Here is a 24,032-nt window from a genome sequence, read left to right as displayed (position 1 = left end):
TTGATCAAATCACAAAAAGGGTAAAGCAGTATTGGGAGTGAAGAGGACCAAGACAAATCTTCCTGTCTGCCCTACTATGACACACAAGCCTGATTCTTACTGTGTGCCGTGAGGCCATACGCTCACGAGCCCCACTGCCAAGCTTTATTAAAACTTTAAAAGCATTTTAACAAGGCTGAAGGAGGATTTACATAGGATAATGCTGCTGAGGACTTTTCTTGGCCACGCTTTAAAATTCAACACTCAAGAAAGAAGAGCTCCTCTTGTTCACGTAGAGATCGTTACAAATAAATGGGAAGGAAAAGCCGTGCATCGCCCCAAACACAGGTCAGTTGAGGGAATTGACTGGTATTCTCAGGGTAAAGTGCGCCATCATGTGGAGAGAGGGAGCAGCATCCTCCGGAAAATCTGCAGCCATTCGTCTCAATAAAGACCCCAACCAACGCGGCAACAATCAGGTTTTGACAAAAACAAAACAAAACAAAATAAAATAAATACAGTCTCCATTGTGAGCCTATTGTGACGTCAGAAAAAGGCATCCCTCTGAGAACGTTGTTTCAGCACAAACTACTGGAAAGTCCGGAAGTTTGCAAATAAGGTGTTTTCTGGAGATCTGCTGAGTTGATTTATTCTTCCTTCCACTCCTGACATCCCAGGCGCCACTGAATAAAAGCAGCTGGTTCAGATTAAAAACAACCCAAAGGATACTTGTCAAGCACGTCTTTATTTTACGCTGCATTGAATGTCAAGTTTGACTGAACGTATTGGGAGGACCTGGAAATCACAGAACGTCTACCACAAGATGAATGATGGTTAAAAACAAAAAGGCCATTTCCTCCTTTTGAACGAAGTGCACGAGCCCTCATATAAATTATTTTATCTCCCTTTCATGTCAAAAAGGTCGAAGACATTCACTCCTATAATATCAAATTAACGGACTGAAAATAATTAAAAACAAAACAAGACAAAAAACGTCATCTTGACATCACTTTCTAGTTTGACATCACTGTTGGAAATTTTCTGTTAACATCTCTATTATTGACAGTAATTACAGAGGGCTTCTGAAAGTCTCTTCTGGAGCCTGTAAAGCCCGACTCAGTGGGAACAGTATTTCCACTCTGCAAGAAAAAAAAAAAAAAAAACATAATGGAAAAAACAAATCCTGCAAAACAGGAGATAGCCATCTTTATAAAATGGCATGAGATTGTAAACTTGTAAATTTGTTCTGCCTGAAGCAAAAATACTAATTGCAATAACAACATCAATACTATACTGTGGTGGATTCAGTTTTACTCATTAGTGTTGGTACAAATATTGGTCAACTGTCCTCTTCAGCTTTCTCTTTGACAAAGTCCAGAAGATTCCAGCAGCAGCTTCTTGATTTTAGTCACAGCTTCCTTCAGCAAACATGAGAAACATTCAAAAGGCTCCGTGTGATAGACCATTTGTGCTGGATCGTCTGTCTGTCTTTGTTATCTCCCTTCGAGGAGAAACATTCTGCTAGTGTGAGTTACACAATAATTTAGGTCTTTTATTAGTGTGTTTGTTTTTTTGCTGCTATTGAACTTCTGTATTCTGACTTTTTGGACAGCTGGTACATCATTTAAAGACACACCTGAAGTTTAAACACGCAGTTTGCACCAGCTACCACAATATCTGTGACCTACCCATAATTAAGAATAAATGAACAAAGACAAAAAAAGTCCTTGGCTTTCTTTACAGGAAATGGTTTTATATAAAAGATGTGTTTTTACAGCTAAAAAACACAAAACCAAACAAAACCAAAAAGTTCAACTCGTGAAAACATTTTTCAACAAACAAAGCTGAAAAGCGCTACAAAAAACAAAACAAAAAAACAAATAAACAAAAGCGCACTTTTGAACCTTTTCAGTGGGTGAACCAAAATGTTTAGGTACCAAACGTCTGAGATGGGGTCTAGAGGGTTTCCGCCGTGGTCCGGTTTCCATGATCAAACTGGTTTAAGAGTATGCAACCCGACGAGCCAGGAAGCAGTAAAGTGAGGGTGAACGGCGGCTAGCTGGGGTGAAGGAAACATACGTGTGTGTTTGCCCTTTTAGAGCTGCTGCATCAAGAGGCTGAATAAACACTTTGTTTGAGCGTTTCGCCTCTACAACACATGCCTTTCTGTGTGTTGGTGGAAGGAAACATCTTTCACCAGTCACTGAAAAATGTTCCAGCTACACTTGAGGTGCTGCAAAGTTTCGGCAGTTTCGAAAGCAAGAGGTTATTTTGTTAATTGTACGTTATGGACAACGCAGCCGTCATGCTGAATTTGGACTTGCTGCAAACGCTTGATGGGTCGAGTGAGACATCTAGTGGTAGGATTTGATGCTGCGCTTCAGCCGGGCAACTTTCTGTCAAACCAGTTTGGAGATGTTTTATTGGACGGACGGAGCGGTGAGAAGAGACTGGGGAGCTGGAGGACCATGAAGGCAGATATTAAAGGGGCTGTTTGTTTGTCCAACATCTCAACACCCTCCAAACCTGAGCCTTATGTGTACTGGTACTCCTCTAGGAACTCCGTGTCCTCCGACATGTACTCGTTGTCAGCAGATTTGTCCTGGCTGTCGGCAGCAGGAAAATCATTTCCTGACTCTTCGGCTGCGTCTTGGCCCTCTGCAAGGTTCAGGCTCGACTTCTTCACTCTGGAAAAACAGGAACGACGAAAAAGAAAATAAGCCCCACACATTTGGCACGCGAGACGCACAAGGTGGAGGGTGTTACGTACTGGTTCTTGTGTTTGGCGCCGCTGATGTGAGACTGGTACTGTTCCACGGAGTTCAGTTCGATCTTGCAGACGGTGCACTGGTAGCCCTTCAGTGTGGAAGCTGTCGGCAGGTACAGAACGTGCAAATTTTAGACCTACAGGTAACTTTTTTTTAATTTACATGGGGATGGTGTTGGTTGCAGTGTTGGGACCTGGTGCTGATGACGGGCCGTACGTCTCCATCAGTTTCTGCTTGGTAATCTGTTTGCGATGCCTCTTGCCCACATAGTGCTGCTGGGCCATCAGCGGGTTGTTGAACGATGCCTGACAGATGGAGCAGAAACGGTCTGAGTTGTTTCCGTCGCCGCCGCCCGTCTCCATCCCGCTGCCGGGATCCTCAGCTGGCATCTTCTTCGGTGTGGCTGCTGGTGCTGAAGTTTTTTGAGAGGCAACTGTTCAAGGGACAAATAGATCATGATGTATTACACTCCCAAATTCATCAAGAGGAACACTTTGGATGAATTTGGACGGTTCGTACTGACCTGGGATCTTAAAGTCGACGGATTTCATCCTCAGGTTCTTTGCGTGAACTTTACCCTGGTAGTGAGACTGGGCCACGATCGGACAGGTGAACGTCATGTTGCAAATATGACAACCCTTCAACCGGTCCGAGTCTCCGTTGTTACAGTTTGCCTAATAAACACACACAAGGAAATGAGGTGGACGGCTCTGAGAGTCTGCTGAGAACTAAAACTGGCTTATTTTGATAACTGGATGCCTCAGCTTGTTCAATGATAACTCGAGGGTTGTGAAATTGAACATGTTGAAGAACATAAGATTTGAGCAGATATCCAGACGTGTTTGTTTTGCTGCGTCTAACTGGTGCTGTGTTCACTCACCGGCGTCGACGGCTTCAGCTTTTTCTGCTCTGGCTCAGCGTCGTTTCTAATGGAAAGGTAACGTCGCACTTTGTTGGCATGTTTCTTGCTCTGAGAATAATAATAATAATAACAATAATAATTAAAAAATAACTTCTTTCCCAGCAGTGCCACACAGATAAATTCCCAACAAGCATTTCAACTGCTAAGAAAATAAAATTGTAGAATGGATGAACAATTAAAACAAATGTTATTATTCTTAAAATCTGGTGAACACACCTGCTTCCTGTGTTGAGGCTGGTTAAAAAAAAGTAAAATTTAAATCTGTTTACTTCAACCTTGGCTTGAAGTAATAATTTTACAATCCTTTGATATTTTATAACAGGGAGAATGACAGCACTGACACAGCGCCACCAGCTGGCTTGTATAACTTTGGCTGACTCGCTGGTACTGTCTTATGTGAACAGTAATCTCTTCGTGGCACTTTACAAAACAACATTAATGGCTCTCGCCTGCCTATAAATAACTGACTGGCCTCTGTCGTTTCCTAACGGCAGACGATGCCAAAGAAACGTTATCATGTTGTTTTTGGCAGAGGGAAAATAGAGAAGATGACAAAAGGCAAACCAAAATTCTTCAGTTCTATATTATTGTAGTAGGGGACGCTGTCTTAAACAATAGGACTGCGATTCTCCCTGCCCTGTTACAAGTCATGTAAACACACACAAAACATTTCCAACAGTACAGAACAAATATATAATGTTGCTTTAAAACTCGTGATGCTGCCGACCAAACAGGAATTAATGACCTTCCAGCTACTAATTATGCAGCTCCGGACTGATCACTGAGTGCAGCAGCTGCAGAATCGTCCCCAGACGTTGAGACGGTGGACTCACTGACCTGATAATGAGTCAACTTCTGAGACTCAGAAATGAGGACGGCGCTGCACACTTTACACTGCGAGTCAGAAAACAGGTCGCCGTGCTCCTTTATCATCTTATTCACTGCAGAGAGGAGAAACAGAAGCATCAGGCTACAGCCTCTGGGAAGACATGGACATTACAAACACAGCAAAAGAAGCAAACTCTGCTTCTTTTAAAGAGAGGTCGTAGTAGTGGTGGTAGTAGGAGTAGTAGCAGTTTAATTCAACACAACCGAGGAATGCAAGATGGTTCACATCAAGAGTCACACAAATTTCAAGTTTCATCCAAATTCTCCTTTCTGAACATTCGCTCTATGAACTGAAGAGACATTCTGTACGAAAATGTGAAACGTACAGCTCAACACTGAAAGTCTGGACGACTGAGAACCTTGACAAACATATTCGGTACGGACTTGTGACCCACAAGGACATGTGAAACCAATCCTAAGGATCCGTGCAACATTCCATGCGTGTGTGCCAGGTTCAAAGATTGGAGGGAAAAAAAAACAAAAACTTTGCTTAGCAGTTTCAAAAGCTTGCACAATATTCAATATGATTTTTTTTTCAGTAAGCAACATGATATTGACTGATCGACGTTTTCTTCTCTGACACATGCAAAAGCTTCTGACACCTGAACCTACACGGCAAGGTGGAGAAAGAGTGACACACGACTCCAGTCCCGCATGGAGCATCTCTTTTTAACCTTTAACGTGTTTCTCGGGTGACAAAGAGATTGAATTTACACTCAACAACAAATTTTGAACACATTTTACTGTTATTTAAGAACAAGCAGTTCACATAAATTTAAATTACAAGCCGCTAGACTGAATACCATACAACACTGGCACAACTCCGATGCAGAATTGAACATTTTCCAGCTGTGCACATCAAGATCTCATCATTTCAAGCTGACATGAAGAAATTCACCTCTAAAAAAACATGAATATTTATCATCAAGAATACTGATTACAAAAGAAAACTGATGGCCCAAAACTATGCTAACTGTTTTGGTGCAAAATAAAGTTACATAAACCGACTTAATAGTGTTTGGGCAGCGGGCGTCCACAGCACTTTGGGGTTGAGAGAGTCAAGCAAACTGCAGCGATATCTGGTGGGGGAGGAGGTGGCAGACAAGCTCACGCAAAATAAAGAGTTGCGAACGGTGATTTTCCATTTAGTTCAATGTCTATGCACCGCGACTTGTGACTCGGTTTGGAGTAACCTGCTTTCTTTGGTTATTTATACATGTGTAACGAGGTGAAGTTACCGCAAGCGCTCAGGATCAATCCTGCATATAAACATAACCGAGGCATACACATGCGCAAAAATACATGATAAGACCACGCTCCGTCCTCCTGCACAGACGGAACCCAGCCAGCGGAAACAAGCCCAAGTCCCCCTGAACCAGCATCAGATGCAGACGTGCTCCGATCGACCTTGGAGCCGCGCAGGCTCCCCGCTAGTTCGGGTTGGCATAGCTTAGCCATTCTCCCCATTGAAAAGGTAACGCAGGCTAAGGTTAGCTCGAAGCAAGCTAAAGCTAACAGTGGAATTGGGTGATATATTAACCCCAACTGTTCATAATATCGCACTGCGAAACAGACGGAGATGAAAAAAAATTAAAAAAAATTGCTCTTTCCTTCCCCAAAGGGATATATTAGCACATGCCATACCCTCCGCCAGCCCAGAAGGTAAATAAGGAAAATCCCCAGTCTGCATCGCGACGGCCATTTCCATTGAAGCTAGCGGCAAGCCAGTGCGCCTGCGCGACCGTGCCGATGCGAGAATGGAGGTGAAAAAGCCCCTAGTGTTGGTTTTCAAGTTTTCTGTGGCAAAAGTCAAATTCGACCAAGTTTTTAACGTGTTATGGGATGAACTTTAAGTTAGTCTGACATGTATGTATGTATGTATGTATGTATGTATGTATGTATGTATGTATGTATGTATGTATGTATGTATGTATGTATGAATGGACGTACATCACTGAAGTTAAGAAAAGTAGTGTGTACTGTAACTACCCGCTATAAATGCCAACGTGACCACCTCGTCAACCAGCAGGTTTCCGTAGTGTAGTGGTTATCACATCTGCCTAACACGCAGAAGGTCCCCGGTTCGAGACCGGGCGGAAACATGCATTTTTTTTGGTCGTCCAATAAAGAGATAACAGGCGATCTAACCCAGCACAAATAGGTTAACACAAATATGGAAACAGAAGTACGGAAGCGTATTGCATTCACTTGGAAAATTAAAAAAATAAAAATAAAATAAATCTGTTTTTCAGTGTATTTATTTCTGTTTTTCGTGCTAATTTCTTTCTGCCCCTGTTTTTCGTGCTAATTTCTTTCCAGCCCAGGTTTTCGTGCTATTTTTTTTATTTATTTTTTTTTCCTGTTTTTCGTGCTATTTTTTTTCCGCCCTGTTTTTCGTGCTAATTTTTTTCCACCCTGTTTTTTTTATTTTGAAATCCCGCGAGAAAACAGTAGACCGGTGACTCTACGGCATGGATGTGCTCTACGGTGGTGACACATGTCACCACGTAGCCAGTCTCAATGCACTTCAAATGCATCATTTTGTATCCATGGAGCATGCCATATCTATCCAATTGATCCCGGAGAAACATTGCGATGTCGAGAATATCTGAATGGGCTTTCCTTCGAAACAATCGCAAAGTCCTCAGATGCCTATGTAAAGTTGATAAACTGATTGTAATGCCATCACTTAAAGACAGGACTATTTCCCAGTGTCTTAAACCCATGTCAAAATAGAATTTGATTGAACTGAACAAGCTGGTCATGTTTGCTTCAATTATATCTAGCTCTCAGTGAAATAATGGATGCGATTGTTTCCGATGCTCTCTAAACTCGGGGAAATGGGGTGGGGGAATTTGCATGAAAAATAGCGCAGAAAAGAATTAGCACGAAAAACAGGTCGTAAAAAAAAATTTGCACGAAAAACAGGGTAGAAAAAAATTTACACGCAAAACAGGGCTGGAAAAAAATAGCACGAAAAACCGAAATAATTACACTGAAAAACAGATTTTTTTTTTTTATTTGCCAATTAAATGCAATATGCTTCCGTACAGAAGGTAGTAGATTTTATAGGAAACACATCAAAACTAGTGACTCGATACACAGTTAGATTTGGATCACTAAACGGGTTCAGGTACTGTACCAGTTTCCGTAGTGTAGTGGTTATCACATCTGCCTAACACGCAGAAGGTCCCCGGTTCGAGACCGGGCGGAAACAGTGTCTTTATGGCGCCGTGTACAATTTCACCATGATTTTTTGAGTCCACCTTGGAACACGTTTTCTGATTCGTTTTTCAGTCAGCGGATAATAAATGAAAAACCAAAGCTCAAAGAACAAATCTATCAATCCAATCAAGGTTTTTATTTTCCCAGCAGGGGGCGCTCTAATGCTTTATTCGCTCAGTTGCGTGACATGGAGTTTTTTTTGTTGTTGTTGTCATAACCAATTCTGAGCCAGTAAAAACATCACAGTAAAAACTTTAATTATAGACACGCATTATACATAAAAAAAACAATAATACATAATTATTTATCAAAAGATGAAAGTCAATATGTGCCATCATTTTGTGGTTTCCCACAAAATCTCTGCAGCAGAAAAATGGAAGAACAGTAGTGTTCACTGAAACAACCTCAGCGTGTGCTCTTTGTGCTCTCTGTGTTTACTGTCCCAGCTGCAGACACGTGTCCCCTATTTGTCTTTTTCTTTCAGCCAGCACTGAAATTTTATCACAACATCACACACATCTCTGCCTTGAGCCACCAACATGTTCACATTTCAGCGATGACAGGAAGCCCAGAGGGCTTGAACCTCCTGTAGCGTCTGCACGCAGTGCGGCAGCTGGAAACCCGAACGCAAACAACACCCTTCTGACTGTAGAGGCCCGTCTTGCTCCCTCCCTGCTCCTCAACCGAGAGCACACACATCAGTTTGGCTTTGTCTTCTGAGTTGCCAGCCTTTGTCTGGCCATTCTCAGCCATCTTCCTGATGTTCACTGCAGCGACCTGCCTGCCCTCTGCGTGCTCCTCCGACTTACTCTCGCTTCTCCTTAGTGCCTGACCTCTGTCTACCTTCAAGAGAGGAGAGTGATGAACAGAGATGTTTAACACTGAGTCTTGCTTCCTTGTGTTCTTCTCTTCGTTGCTCCATCCTCCTCGGAGGAGCCGTGCAGCAGTGAGGAAAGAGTCTGTCTGGCTCTGCAGCTTCTCCACAGGATACGAAAGTCTTGAACTGGACATGGTGGCCTTCTTGACCTCAGCAGGGGGACGAGAGTCTGGTTTATTGCTGTCCATCTCCTCGCGGGTCTTTGTATGTGTTTTGAAGGAACTAAGAATCTGCAAATCACAGGCCAAATCACAGAGGACAAATTTGGTATATTAATGGTTTGCAGCTGCGCAACAGGAGTCAGAAATAAAATCAAATATAAAAGACATGCAAAATGCCCACGTTGCTCTTAACGAGGTTATAGAATAAAAACACTAGGGGGCGGCAGAGATGGCTTAACGTTCCAACACATTTCTAGAGACAATCAGTGGCTTTGTCATCCGTGAATCAACCAGTCTAAACACACCTTGTGGAGGCTGAACCTTCGGTGTTGGGACCAGTGAAGATGTGGAGGCCCAGTGATCAGGATCAGAGTCCAGAGAGAGTCCTGTCAAGTCGGGGCAGCTCTCAGTCGCAGACGTGCTGAACATGGGCAGAAGAGGCAAGAGCTGTTGTTACAGTGTTGCCACCACTCGTGCACTTTTCAACTTTTCAAAACCAAACACTTGAATATTTTGGATTTTGCACATTAATACTACATACATCACAGTCAATCACTGGAATACATATATATATATATATATATATATATATATATATATATATATATATATATATATATATATATATATATATATATAGATACTGAAATGGAAATGATGAAAATGTCATGAGCTCAAGACTTTTCTCTGCAATCCTGACTCATCCAAGCATGCTAGAGTCTGCTGTGGACCAGCAATTAACAGGCAACTATAAAAATTACCTCAATCCAGTGCGAGCTGCTCATCTCTGTTCGCCGTCTCCTCTCCAGTGGACTGAGTCCCCGCTGCTGAGCCTGTGTGCCCTTCTCTCTCTCTGACTCCACTGTTTCCCCGCCCTCTGGCTCACTAGCCCCTCCCCCCTTACTTTCATCATAGCTCAGTATAGTGGATCTGTCCAGCTGACTAACGCTTTGCAGAAAGTAGCCATCAACACACACACACAGTTATGGGAGCAAAGAAACAGAATTCACAGTATGAAAGGCAAATTCCCCAAAGTGCCCTTGCTGGCCCCCATTCTAGGATTTTTAATCCGCAATGTGGTTCCCATTAATAGCTGCTGCCGAGAGGGAACTCCTAATGTGTGTCTTTGGCAGAAAAAAAAAACATGCGGAAAAAAAGAAAAGCAGAAGGGTTTATTCCCTTCTCTGGTTTCTGAGAAGGGCGACTCTGTGACATTCTACAATGAGAAACACGTGTTTGTTCGCTGTACTGTCTGCCTGCCTGCCTGCCTGTCTGTCTGCCTGTATTCCGCACAGGGGCTGGCAAAGGCATTCATGCACAGCACATGCAGTGCAGCCTGGTTGTCCCTCTGCTCTTCAGTAAAGATGGCCCAGTGTATTTCCTGAGTCTCGGTTTTGATCTTTTCTCAGGGAGGGACAACACAGTCACAGATTTGGCTGCAGCGTTGGATGACTGTAGACTTTTTCAGACTTCAGTGTCAAGATGATCTCATAATCAAACCACTGTTAAGTTCATGAATAATTACAATTTTATAGAGGATCATTTCAATGCACTTATGTCCAATCTGTGTCATCAGTCGTATTGTTCCAAAGTCCACCTAGCGAACCGGACTACACCTGCTGCTCTATGTGAACCCACCAACCTCCGAGAGATATGACAGACTATAACCTCTGTATTGGATTGCTTTCTCCTCTGTTTACTCTGATCGGGGAGGTTGGTCATCACCTCCTGAGGTCAGTGTGAGCGTTTGGTACAGACCCGTTGCTCAGGCCTGCTGAGTTGGCCACATTTTCAGAAGCCCTGTGTGTGCATGGGAGTGACGGAACATCCACATTGGCAATGGAAGATTTAGATTCGACCTGTTCTCGAAAACAACTTGTGCATGCAACACAGAATATAATGTGCAGAAGTGCTTAATGTACATTTATCCAGTCATACAATCCAAAATGGGGCAGAAATTCTATGCGAGACAACTTGTGGCAGGCATATTTGCATTGTGTGTTAATGTGAACCATATGGTGCGGGCAGGATATCTAGGTCAACGGCCCAGCTGCTGATTTCGCAAGGATTTGCTGGGAACGTCATGGTTACTACGTGATTCCTCTTCCATACTCCTGGCCCCACACTCAACCCTAGACTAAGATATGAATAGAGAAAAAGACTCAAACATACAGCATGAAAAATGTTAGGCCGGTTGTGTGTGTGTGTGTGTGTGTGTGTGTGTGTGTGTGTGTGTGTGTGTGTGTGTGTGTTTGTGAACCAAGAGCAACCAAAGTAACGTTATTGGCAAAAAAATAAATAAAGTAAAATAAAAAATAAAAAATAAGTACCTTTGGTAGCAGCACCATACGGATCATTTAATTTATTCTGCTGTGTCAGTTTAGGTACGATCTAGTGGCCAGGAACCATATTGCAAAAAAATGCCTCTCGATTTCACATCTCTCTCGCTAAAGCCTGGATGTCAAAGAACAGAAATATATCACTAAACTCTGAGCAGACCAATGTTCTGAGCAACTGTAGATGCACATTGGTGGATTATGGACACGTGGGACCGAACCTCAATGTGAATAAAAATGCTCATTTTTTGTAATTAAACAAAATAGTGATTTCAAAACAATGATGATGCATTCTTTTCCATTTAATGTCGACAGGAACTGGGATTTATCATTCAGACATTTCTCAGTTTAGATCTGAGTTTAAATTCAAATCCTCTGAGAATTTTTCCCCCCAGTCAGAATGTTTGCCGCCGCCTCACGTGTCCCAGTTAGGATGCAAGTCGAGAACAAACAGCCGTTTTTCTCTTTTTTTATCCACCGCATTTCTCCCGACTGTAGGGGATATTCCCCCGAGTCATGTGTCAGCCGGCTTTCCAGAGTTTTGCCTTCACGTGTTAGCACTCTGTTCGTGGAACTGGAAGGGTCAAAGATCAGAGGTGGTTAAGAGGAGCTGTAGCCTGTAGGTTCAGCAGTTGTGCTGGCTCATGTCAGCCCTCAATCTGGGCCAAAGGTAATGGGAAACAGCAGGCAGGCACCAGCAACGTCACCGGTGAAGCCTTAGTGCAGTCCCAGCGGCTCTGTCGACTGATCTGATTGGTTAATAATATTTTTGAATCAAACTTTCCAAAATGGAAACAAAAAAATCTCTTCAAATGAGTTGAATTTTTGACGGCAGTGAGTTTAATCTAATGATAAAATGTTGGCTCTGAATAAAATTTAAATCTTAATGATTTTGTCTATAAAAGCATGCTGGCCATATTTGCCACGTATAATTAAATTAATCAAAGTAAGCTACAAAACATAAATAAACATAGGGATTGCACTTTAACATTTTGCACTTTTATAACAGCAGGCGTTTCTTTTGAAAGATTTTTTTTTCTGAAAAACTGGCACATCTTTTAAGCTCTCCTGGGATAACAGGACTTGAAGTGTATCTGCAAGAATTCAAATCAGCATAGTTCGCCCTCTGTCTGTAGCGTCCTACTAAGACGCCAGATTTTGAGCTTCCTGCGAACACAACCTTCCACATGTTTGCAAAGGCACAGGAGTGAGGAAGAAATACGGTGTCCTATTGGGGCCCCTTGTGACATCAGAGCGCCTTTCAAGAGTTCACCGATGGCCGGAGAGGCTTGTTATTGGAAGACCCTTTCTTGAAAGCAACAAAGGGACCCCTCTCTGTGTTCTCATGCTTATGGTGCCCTTCACAAATATGACATGCTAAATGTGGCGCAAAACGACTGAAAGAGCTGCAGAAGTCGCAGAAACTGCAGGGGACTTTCAGCATCAGTGAAGCAAAGTATCAGTCAAGAGATGGAATGATGCAGCTAAAATCATCTGCGGAATTCAGGTCGGATTCTTTTGGATGAGTATTTCAAGGAAGGGTGGCTCATTGTTCCTGGTGAAGAGGTTCACTTTTTGACATGCGGGAAATGATTTGCAGTAAAATCAAAAACAGCATCTGGAGTATGTGTTTTGTTTTGAATCTTGCTGTATTAAAATGTTCTTCTAGATGTAAAACAGTTGAGCTTCATTCACAATTTATGAGCATAGTTTAACTGGATGACAACCAGATGACATTACAGTGTCAAAAATAAACCGGAGGAGCTACTTTAACCTGTCCAACAACTTATAGCAACTCGGAGTCAATGACAAGCAGTGCATGCTGCATCTGTCTGTGTCTGTGCCCTCGCCTCTTACCAACATACAAACCTGTTCAGTCAGTAGCCAGTTACCACCCGGACTGTGAAGGTGTGGTCCAGAGAAAGCGAGTTGCTGGAGGGTTATAAGGAGAACACTGAGGGTCTTACCCACTGTATTACAGACTATATGCAGTTTTGTGAGGAAAATGTGCTTCCTGAACAACAAGCCTGGATCAACAAGGACATTGAGATCCTCCTCAACATGAAGAAGAAGATGGCATTCATATCTGGAGACAGAGAGGACATGAGGGCAGTCCAGAAGGAGCTGAAGAGGGAGCTGAGAAGGGCCAAGAACAAAACAAAGAGAGGCCTTAGAGCAAACTTCATCAGGGCAATGCTAATGAGGTGTGGAGGGGGATGAAGGAGATGACAGGGCGAAATTCATCTGGTCCAGCCGCGGACAGGAGCCAGGACCTTGCCAACCAGCACTTCAACAGGTTGGACTCAGCTCACACCACCAAGGAGAATGGCGGGACTGGTCTCCCCTTCAACTGCTGCAGGGGACAGTGCAGGAGAAGACACAGCCAACCTCCCACCTAAACACCACAATTACCCCACGCTCACCCGCCAACGTCCCCAGGCCACTTTTTCACATCGAGCCAGGTGAGACGGGAGCTATCCAAGCTCAGAGCCAGGAGGGCAATGGGCCCAGACCACATCCACCTCAGACTGCTCAGGGCATGTGCTGGACAGCTGACTGAGGTGTTCCAATACATCTTCAGCCTCTCTTTGAAACTGAGGAGGGTTCTCCAGCCGTGGTTGACCTCCTACATTATTCCAGTGCCAGAGGTGGAACATCCTGAGTCATATATCCGAAATGACTATAGGCCAGTGGCACTGACCTCACACATCATGAAGGTTTTCAATTTATACTATCGGATGTGGTGACAGGAAGCAATGGTGCAGCCCGGGGAATGGTGTTGTCACAGTTCCTCTTTGCCATCTACTCCTCTGACTTCAAACACAACACCAGCAAATGTCACCTACAGAGGGGGTCAGAGTGGCATGTACTTCCTCCAGAGGCTCAGGTCCTTTAATGGGTGCAACAGACTGTTGACCATCGTTTACAAGTGAAGTTTATTCTATTCTATTCTATGTTCACATCTCTACTCATTTATTCATTTTTTTGGGCCTGGAGACGTTATCTCCAGGTATCATAAGAACACCTGCCGTTGGGTTTTAAAAGTATTTTCAACTTGTCAAGAGTCTTGTCAAGAACTCAAATCCAGTGCTGAAGAAGCCTCAGAAGTGAATAGGAAAATCCATCCATCCATCCATTTTCCATACCCGCTTAGTCCCGAGGTCAGGGTCACGGGGGTCTGCTGGAGCCTATCCCAGCCGTCTTAGGGCGAAGGCAGGGGACACCCTGGACAAGTCGCCAGTTCATCGCAGGGCCACATAGAGACAAACAACCATTCACACTCACATGCACACCTACGGACAATTTAGAATGTTCAGTTGACCTCACATGCATGTTTTTGGAGTGTGGGAGGAAGCCGGAGAACCCGGAGAGAAGCCACGCAGACACAGGGAGAACATGCAAACTCCACACAGAAAGGTCCCAGGTCCGGGCCCCGGAATTGAACCCACGACCTTCTTGCTGTGAGGCGGCAGCGCTAACCACTGCGCCACCGTGTCGCCCAATAGGAAAATCTATCACTCGAAAAAACAAAAAAACAAAAAAAAACACACACACACACACACACACAACATAAATACCTTGAAACAATGAGATCTTGCTTCACTATTTGACATTTGCCACTCAAATCTGGCAGTTTTCATGCTTTCTGGTGAGCAGGAGCAGGAACAGATAAGCAGAGATATCAAACAGATGACAATGATAGAAATCAAACGCGAAAACACCAGCATTAGTTTTGAAGTGACAGAAACTGAACTGTACTCAAACTCTATGTGATAGGCTAACTGGCTAGCTTAACACCTTAAACTATGATTAACTATTTATAACTCATCAAGATTTTTTCGTCTTTCTAAATCTGTCAACATTTTGATGTGGTTTTGGCGGCAATGGCGTTGGAGCTCCGCCCATAACACTGCGCAGGTTACCATAAATAATGAAACAGGTTGGTCCAGTTTGGTACCTCACTTGTTTAGTCACCTGCATGTACTCGGGAGTGAAGTCAAGTCAGCTGTTGTGGCGACAGGACGGCGATCAGCGCACCTACACACAGGTGAGAACACAACAGCAACACACTTTTTGACTCTCACACACAGTCTTTTCTCACTAACTCCATCCTTCTCTTCTTCATGGCAAAAAGTATTTCTCAGTTTACTTTAAATTCTAATTCCATTAATTCCATTGTCTTGAGTCAGCCACCTCGGTGTAGCTTCCTTTACCCTGAAAATCTTTCAGAATACTCAAGAGAAATCAAAAAATGTGTTCTACTTTTAAAAATACTAGATTCAAAACAAGATTTTTTTTTCTCACTGTAAGACAATGAAAGCATTGTTCATTCTTTTTTTTTTTTTTTAAAAAAAGGAAACGTTACTTGATTCTCCCGGAAGCATCAGATTTGTCCAGAGTTTTCTTATTGGGTGTAAATCAGTAAACTCCTCCTTAATGCATCATTTAAATAATTTGAAGGACAAAAGGACACAATCAATTCCACCATGACATCTGAAGGGTTCGTGGTGCTGATAATAATATGGCTGATATTTTACCTGAAATGAAAATTTAAAGATAAGAAAAGAGAACACACTCTACAGATGAACTTTATTCTCAAGTACTTTCTGATTGGTCTATTTCATTTCACCTCTTCAATATATTTTAGTGGTTTAGTTTTTTGAGGCTGATAAATTAAGATTTTGTTTGTTGACATGTTGCTGCTGCTTACGTCATTGCATTCCTCCGTCTTACTGTTCCACGTTGGACACTGTCAGTTCCCTCAGGATTTATAAAGCTGACCATGAACAATGGAAGTGCAGTAAAAACTGGTTTATTTGTTTCAGAGGTGTGGTTGAAGGCTGTGTAGACTGGAAATACTGGAGTCCTTTTTTAACTGTGGAATTCCTCCACCAAAACTAAAAGTGAAGCTCCCTTGCGCTCAAGGTTTTGGTTTGCTTCACAAATCTCCGCTCAGAGAGGAGCCACAGTTTGGGTTGAAGGGACGACCTCATGGCCACATGGTCCCTGTTCTGTGCTTAGAAGATGCTGTGTTGACACGTGGTGCTAAATGGCTAAAATGCTTGGCCTTTGCCTCATACAACATGACAACATGACATTCTCCCCTCAACAGACGCCATCATGTCGTCCACGCTGGTCATCCAGCAGCCTCAGCCCGTGCTGGTGAGCCGTGAGTCGGATGAGTGGGGATCGGGGATCTGTGGCTGCTGCCAGGACGTACCAGAGTGTAAGGAACAAGTCTGAGAGGAAACTGAGCTGCTTTCATTGTCCTCACATCACTTTCGCCTCAGTGAGGCGTTGAAGACAAAAAAAAAGCCTCTATGTTCATAAAGACATAAAACAAGCCAATATATAGGAGATATTATTATCCCAGGCCCAGAATCGAACCCACCACCTTCTTGCTGTGAGGCGGCAGCGTGTCACCCATTATTATTATGAAAAAAGAAGTGATCATTTACGGTTACAACAGTTTCACAGTTCAAATGTGTGTTTCTTGTTAATCACCTGCATTGTGTGTTTTGTCTTTTCTCTTTCAGGCTGTTTTGCCTTTTGGTGTTTCCCCTGCTTCGCCTGTGTGACCACCAAGAGATACGGCCAGTGTCTCTGTCTCCCCCTGCTGGACTGTTTCGGCTTCATCCCTGCCATCAGCCTCTCCATGAGGGTCTCCATGCGGCAGCGCTACGGCATCAAAGTGAGGACAAAACTCTATGGATATTCAGACACATTTGTTGTTGCCTTCTTGATGTCAGTGGTCAGTCGTGGCTTTCGCTGATGGAAACAATCTGACGTTGTCACGCTGAACGTGCCTGTGCTCCCCCTACAGGGCGACATGTGCAACGACTGTCTGTGCGCCAGTTTCTGCAATGCCTGCTCCTGGTGTCAGATGTCCCGAGAAATGAAGCGGAGGAACATCCAGGTGCTCCTGGTCAGCGCCAAGAACACGTGATCCTCCCAACATAAACTGCACCTGCATGTACATTAGTCATGACGTATGACTCCCTGTTGACGTCACAGAAAGTCAAACCAACGTCTTTTTTTGTGTTGTTTTTCATTATCACTTGTGCTGATTGTTATCTTGTTTCATATGTTTCTCTTTGTCTGAAAGCATGCCAATAGTATTGCTTGCTTGTCAATAAAGACGTTTTAAATAAACATGTGACTTTTTAAGAATGTATCTATTGGCGATTTGAACAACTGTGCACTAAGAGATATTTTGTCTCACCTGAGATTTTGCACTCGAATTTATCTCTTTCTTTTTCAATTGTTTTCATGCAAGAAAATATTTTTTATTTTATTTTCTAAAATAAGCCAAGCTGTAATATTTTGAAAATTAAATCCTGATTGAAGAATTGCAATGGTTGTATTAATATCTTATTTCATTTCTTCCTTTTTTGTTTTTTGTCTTTCCTATCCTGGTCTTGTTCGCTTCTTGGGTTGTCCTCTTAATTACAACATTTCCAAATGATCGCATTTATTTAAATCTACTCAAAGGAAAATATTCAAATATATATTTTTTGAAACATTAAAAAAAAAAGAAGCAAAAAACAACTTGAGGTGATTATGTGAGAAGGTAGTTTGACGCTGCTGTAGTTTCTCAAAAATACGCTAGAGGGAACCACACTCAGGATAATGACACTGAACAATGATTGGCTGGAAATATTGAGGAGTGCCTTTCTTACCACTAGGCGGCTAAACAGTAAATTACAGGTGGAAGTTTTCTGAGCACAACCCAGGGTGTGTGTGTAACTCCACCACCGGCATGCTCAGTTAATTAGCGAGTCGACACTGCGGTGAAGGTTACAAGCTTCTAAATTCTGCAGAATTAACAGATTCATTTTCGTCATCAACAATCGGTGGAAGCTTCTGTTGGATCCACTCGTCGGGCAGAGTGTCCTAAAACAGTTCTAAGAGCAAGCTGTTGTGATGCCTCCTCCAGATAGGTGACCACACCCCGGGATGATAAAAGAAGCAGAAATTAGATAACAATTGAGAAATGGGAAGCAATTATTTACAAGTGAAAATCATTACAAATTACTTTTTTGGTCGTCAAACATCATTTCAACCTTAAAGTAGAAATGAATTTATCGTATCAGCCTAATGATATATATCTATATTGAGTCTGAGCTAAAAAAAAAAAAAAAAAAGAAAAAAGAAAAAAGTATGCTCTCTGTAATACTGGTGTTTGGTATGTGGGGAGGCCCTGGAAAGCCTGTTTTGGCCCTTTCTTTCCCTCTAGCGGCCAAAAACGTTACTGCCACAGCTTTAAACGACAACACATGCACTCTGTGGTCAGCCAGGTGTGCACAAAGACTCCCTTAGTCTATAAAAGGACGGAGGAGAAAAGAACTGACCTCATGTTCCTGATGGGCTGTCGTGTGCGTGTGTGTATGTGTGTGTTTTTTTTGTTAAATTACTTCCACTAAACTTCACCATTTGTTCATGTGATCCAGCGGAGGGGGGCGGGGCCCCACTCACCGCCCTCCCCTGGCACGCTCAGCCCTGGTGTTCACTGTAAATTGCTCGGTGGGTTGTTTTTAATGGGATTATAATGACAGTTATGGCTGGCAAGAATTGATGTTTGTGACTTTTACGAGGTGAGAGTGAGGGGGCGGGGCCAAGCGGCTCATAAAGGCCGCAGGAATGTTAATTGGCCGAGGCCGCCGCCGCCGCCCTCTTTGTTCTGCGCACTCACACTGGGCTTCTGTTGCGCCCGTTAAAGGCCAAAGAAGTGATTTAAAATCTGTGACTTTAACTCCCTGCACACCTGCCCGCCCCCCCCCCCCCCCCCCCCCCCCACACACACACACACACACACGCGCGCACACACGCACACACACACACACACACAACATCTTGGTTCTCCCCCCTCAATTCTTACTCCTCAAGAAAAATGGAACCTTTCTGCCTTCTCTCATTTCCGATGTTGCCTAATCAGGTGGTCCCGACTCCACCTGGTGTGTGAGGTGTGTTTGATCCCCTATTTTCTGCTTTTTCTCCTGTTGCTTGTGAACACACATGGTGCATGTGGTGCATTGAGATATGAGATATAGAAATTCTCTCATCAGCTTATAGTTTGGATGCTAACTTCAAGCAAATGTTCTAACGATGTAAATATATATATATTTTTATAGATATATATATATGATATACATCAAGTGTATTCATGATGTATTCATAATTCATAATGTATTCATTATTTAAAAAAAACAAAACAAGGTTAACAAAGAGAATTCCTGCACATGCGGCCAACTTGCAAATTATAATTATTTTTTTGAATTTTTAAATTTATTTAAAAAATGTACAAGTTGGCCACGTGTGCGGGAATTCTTTATTTTTCACCCTCCGACGCACCGGCTGTGAAGATGTGCGAGGATTTTTGCCCTTTTTAAAAAAAATTAAAGTTTAATTCCAGGTAGTTTCTCGAGTCTTTTTGGGAGGGGGGGGGGTCAGAGGTCACATGATGCATTTGAACCTGGATTAGCAGGAATCCGCTCAGAGGCCGTCCTCCAGCCCGCGTCCAGCTTTGACGGATGGAGTCGCCTTCTATCTGCCAGAGTCGGTCCATAATTTCCAGGGGAAGTGTTCCTTTCAGCAGACAAGGCTGGAGTTGGCGGGGGAGTGGGCTGATAACGCCGCAGGTTAAGATGGGGCGGAGCTATGTAGTCCGACACAGGCTATCAGCCGCCGGGCCTCCGAGCAAACAAACAGCCCTGACCTCCGAAAACAACGGCAGCAGGGAGCAGCTGATAGCAGGAGACGGATAGGTGGAGGTCGGTCGGTGGTGGTGCGCTCAGTGTGTGTGTGTGTGTGTGTGTGTAGGCTAGGGCAAAGGGCCGTGGAGGGCAAGAATTATCTGATCCATCAATGATCCCAGCGTGTCGGCGTCTGTTCAAACCAGTGGGTCTCTGCATGAACAATGCATTAAAGTCGTAGTTCAACCACAGAACCAAGCTGTAAAGGTCTACATCTCCACTCCACAACGTAATGGAAATGGACGGACAGTGACGTTTCTCCAGGAAATTAACTTAACGTGACGAACATTTCTGTATTTTCTCTCCACATCAGGAGGTGGGAGGGAAATCGAATTTCCATCTCAGCCCCGATGCAGCAGTTGTTGTGATTCTGGCCTTAGTATAATTCATACTAACCAAACCTCCTACCCGCTACCTCCTGTGCTCATGTGCTCTCTTGACACATGACCTCCAAATCAGCTTGCAAAAAAAAAAATTTTAAAAATAGGTAGGCGGGAAACACAACAATCAGCAATGCGCACCTTTCTCCGTGTGCGAGGTCGATTAGGGTGGGCGTGAGTGTGTATGTGCGCACGCACGTGTGTGTGTGTGTGTGGGTGTGTGTGTGGCGCAGACAAATGAGCAGGATGGGAGGGTGAACCGACGGGAGGCAGGGTCAACTAATTCTTTGATTACTGAACCTTGTCAGTCAGATAGCGAAGGGCCTCGAACGCACAAAACAGCGGCCCCATGAGGCCGAGCCGCGCCGCCCCCCCCCTCCTCCTCCCCTCCACTCGGCACGATCCGTTCAGCACCATCGCGCGGCGCTCTGCTGTTTATTTCCAAATAAACAACGTTGAAGAGCCGAGTGCAAACAGCGCTGCTCGTCCCCGGCCGGCAAAAACGTCCAAACACTTACAGTCAGATTCAGGCTCACTGGAGCCTTCAAGGACGAAGGCGACTGCCACTAGGGGGCAGCACTTGGAGCTGAAGTGGCGACGCCGTCTGCGGACAATCTCGGCTGTTGTTAGCCCTGATATACGGCCGCTGGAAACAGGCTGCGAGTGCATCTGCAGGTTCACTAGAAGGGTGAACAAGATCCATAACTCCTGTGACAGCAGCTAGTACACACACGCACGCACGCACACACACACACGCACACACACACACACACACACACACACACACACACAATGGAGTGTATTTTAGCACATGATGCTGTTCTTTGACAGCATCATGTGCTAAATGTCTTGTGCTTGTTTAGATGGTGTGTGTGCGTGTCTGTGTGTGTGTGTGTGTGTGTGTCTGTGTGTCTGTGTGTCTGTGGGAGTGCGTGCGTGTGCGTGCGTGTTTGTGTGCGTGATGCTGCATAAAGACAAGCACCGGGTTTTGTCTGTGGGAAACTACGGGGCCTCACCATGTACAGTATTAGAAAAAAGTTTTCGGACACCTCATGCATTGGTGATGCACACGTGCTAAAAATCATTCTTAAGCCTCCAAGCGCAGTTTATTTCAGTGCGGTCACCAACATTTGGCCACATGCTGCACGTTCACTGTTTTGTCTTGCTGAGAAGTGGATGTTTCAGCAGCAGGATGACTCAGTCCTTCGCAACAGAGTAACTAAACTAAAGAATTACGTTTTCTTCTTTTGTCTTATTAACATAAAACAACATAATAATTTCAATTCGTTTGTGGGCAGTGTTGGTGAGTAATCTATTACTAAGTAATCCACTACTTTAATAAAACTACTTTTTAAATAATGGATTACTGTGGCAAAACTGGTAATTATATCATAATTACTTTATCAAGCATAGATTCTGTTACTTTTCTGAAATATTTTGCAACCTAAAAATGTCTTATTATCCACAAAATATTTAGAAAAACAACCAAAGACAACAATCTCACAGATAATTTTAACAATTTGGGCCGCCAGCGCTGTAGATGAAATGAGAAATTTTCACTTGATAAAGTTCATTCCAAAGCACGTAGCAACTGTTGCTTTATCTTTTTTTTTTTTTTTTTAACTAAAGTAATTAGTAATTAGTAATTGATTACTTATGTAACAAAGTAGTTAAAGAAGTAATTATATTACTTTTCAAATGAGTAATCAGTAGTTGGATTACTCTTATGGAGGAATCCCAACAACACTGTTTGTGGGTCTCTGACGCACAAACCATTTGAAAAACGAAACATAATTTTTTTTCCTACTACTGCATCTGTGGTGGGGTTTTGATTTAATCCACATCTCTAACGCAAACACACATCTTGCGTGGTTGCGCATGTGGTGCTCTGGTTCACCATTGTCGGTCACTAATTCTCACCTTTCATTCTTACCTTCTTGTATCTGTCACTTCCTGCACAAAATGCCAAAAAGCAATGTGGATGTGCATCTCTCTCTCTCTTTGTGCACCTGGATATGTTTTTGCAGTGCAGCTCTGTTTGACCCACAATTGCGCTAAATACTCTGACCCTCGGCACCCCCCACTCCACCCTCCCCAGACTCTTTGTCACCGTGCTGATTGGTAGACTAAACAGTGGCCAATATTCACCAGAACCCGTTGGATCATTACGAAACATTTTTAAGACGGTACGAAAAGCGAAGAAAAGTCACAACAGGGCTCCGTCCTCCCCCCCATCGCCCCTAAAATACTTTCTATTTTAAGTGCAGGGCCGCATTGAACTAATACATACACGCGCGTGCACACACACACACACACACACACACACACGCCTGCCGAGGCTGAAGCCTATATTCTTAACATTCTTCGTGCTGTAAACAAACGGGGCGGACAGATGCATCACGCTGCGGCAGACAGACGGATTCTCAGGGCTGGGAATGTTTACGCCGTCCCGTCGCCGTCTCGGGCCTCGGCGAGAGGCGTCACGGCCGGGTCCGGCAGCAGGCGGCGGATCGAAAGGCCCCACGGAGCCTTAAAAGATGAGTGACGTGGTGCGAGACGGTCAGTTTGCGTCCGTATTTTTTTATTTATTTTCTTGATAGCCGGCGGCAGCACGACAGTGGAATCATGCGACCATATCTACGGTTTTCAATCCGACCTCAAGCCCCTCCCACTCCAAAAGGGCATCCAGCATGAAGAGGCCCAGTACACGTGTGTAACATGTCAGAGCCACGGGCAGCCAATTGTTTGTATTATTCACTAGCCTGTTGTATATTATATATAAGTTGATAAATGGCTCATATGATCCGCATGATGGCACTTTAATCCTCTGAGTGCACGAGGACCTGGAGTCTGTTCGCACTCCGATGCGCGGCTTCACTGCTTATTGGGAAATCCGCTCTGATATTTCTTCCCCTTCTGTATGTTTTTCTTTATGGATTCATTTTAAAGATTAACGACGCTGCCTTCGCTGACTGTACACAGTGGTGTCCCCCCTGGGTGCAGTAAAGTTGATGCAGGAAATATTGAAGGAGAGATGTTTAGACCGGAGCTTCTAAAATTGGAATGCTGTTTAAAAGCTGCAGTGCGGCTCGGCTTGATACTCACATACATCGACGGCTTCATCGTCGTCGTCGTGATGCCGTTTCGGACCGAGATGCAGCAGGTGACGTGAGTAACTCTTACCATGTTCTGACCAAGGCCATAATATGATCACATTATATTATATCATATTATACATCCACAGTATAGACACGCTGGAGCCAAGGCTGCACACGCATGTTACATTATACGGAGTTTGGCACGAGCTGCAGCAGAGACAGTCAAAAACTCTCTCTGAAGGTCGGAGAACACGGGCCTCTCCTGCATCTGAAGGCAATGAGTCATGTGACCCAATGAGAACCAGCCAGCAGACACGCTGGAGTCCCCGAAACCCCGGACACGAATCAACTGCCCGCATTCTGGCGTGTCTCCACATCAGTCAAGAAGATATATGCCACTTCCTACACACACACACTCTCTCTCTCTCTCTCTCTCTCTCTCTCACACACACACACACACACGCAACCCTTTGCCGTCTCCATCAGTCAAGTCCCGTGGCCGATGAACTTCCATCGTCTCCGAGCTTGATAACAAGCCTCTTAAGCTTTGGCGGCTAATCAAGCTCAAAGGAGGGAGCGGTGGAGAGATAGTGGCGGAGAACAGGAGTCTGCCGACGTCTCTCTCTCTCTCTCTCTCTCTCTCTC

At 43.9% G+C, this 24,032-nt stretch overlaps 3 protein-coding genes, 1 long non-coding RNA gene and 2 other non-coding genes across 6 annotated transcripts in view; 4 read left to right on the top strand and 2 right to left on the bottom strand.

Annotated features, from left to right (window-relative positions):
- Positions 1–24,032, top strand: part of LOC142885716 (uncharacterized) — a 229,733-nt gene that overhangs the window by 130,730 nt on the left and 74,971 nt on the right. The window lies entirely within an intron of this gene.
- On the bottom strand, positions 707–6,359 carry znf346 (zinc finger protein 346). Its single transcript, XM_076022440.1, has 7 exons — positions 6,202–6,359; positions 4,507–4,610; positions 3,628–3,717; positions 3,271–3,421; positions 2,941–3,180; positions 2,750–2,849; positions 707–2,666 (listed from the first exon to the last, which is right to left on the bottom strand). The coding sequence occupies exons 1-7, from the start codon at positions 6,263–6,265 to the stop codon at positions 2,513–2,515; spliced, it is 903 nt and encodes a 300-aa protein (XP_075878555.1). The 5' UTR covers positions 6,266–6,359; the 3' UTR covers positions 707–2,512.
- trnav-aac (transfer RNA valine (anticodon AAC)) lies at positions 6,587–6,659 on the top strand. The gene has a single exon. It is a non-coding gene; the product is annotated as a tRNA-Val (tRNA).
- Positions 7,702–7,774, top strand: trnav-aac (transfer RNA valine (anticodon AAC)). Its single transcript has one exon. It is a non-coding gene; the product is annotated as a tRNA-Val (tRNA).
- On the bottom strand, positions 7,898–9,662 carry LOC142884258 (uncharacterized). Its single transcript, XR_012926155.1, has 3 exons — positions 9,582–9,662; positions 9,126–9,241; positions 7,898–8,889 (listed from the first exon to the last, which is right to left on the bottom strand). It is a non-coding gene; the product is annotated as an uncharacterized LOC142884258 (long non-coding RNA).
- LOC142885710 (cornifelin homolog B-like) lies at positions 15,119–17,309 on the top strand. Its single transcript, XM_076022439.1, has 4 exons — positions 15,119–15,204; positions 16,270–16,383; positions 16,694–16,848; positions 16,981–17,309. Exons 2-4 carry the CDS (start codon positions 16,278–16,280, stop codon positions 17,101–17,103), a joined length of 384 nt encoding a protein of 127 aa, XP_075878554.1. The 5' UTR covers positions 15,119–15,204; positions 16,270–16,277; the 3' UTR covers positions 17,104–17,309.

This window comes from Nelusetta ayraudi, unplaced genomic scaffold (genome assembly GCF_046127955.1).
Source record: "Nelusetta ayraudi isolate G7.1 ecotype Tasmania unplaced genomic scaffold, CSIRO-AGI_Nayr_v1 ptg000011l, whole genome shotgun sequence".
NCBI classification, from domain to species: Eukaryota; Metazoa; Chordata; class Actinopteri; order Tetraodontiformes; family Monacanthidae; genus Nelusetta; species Nelusetta ayraudi.
Note: the sequence above shows the minus strand (reverse complement) of the source record. Positions and strands in the feature narration are given on the sequence as shown.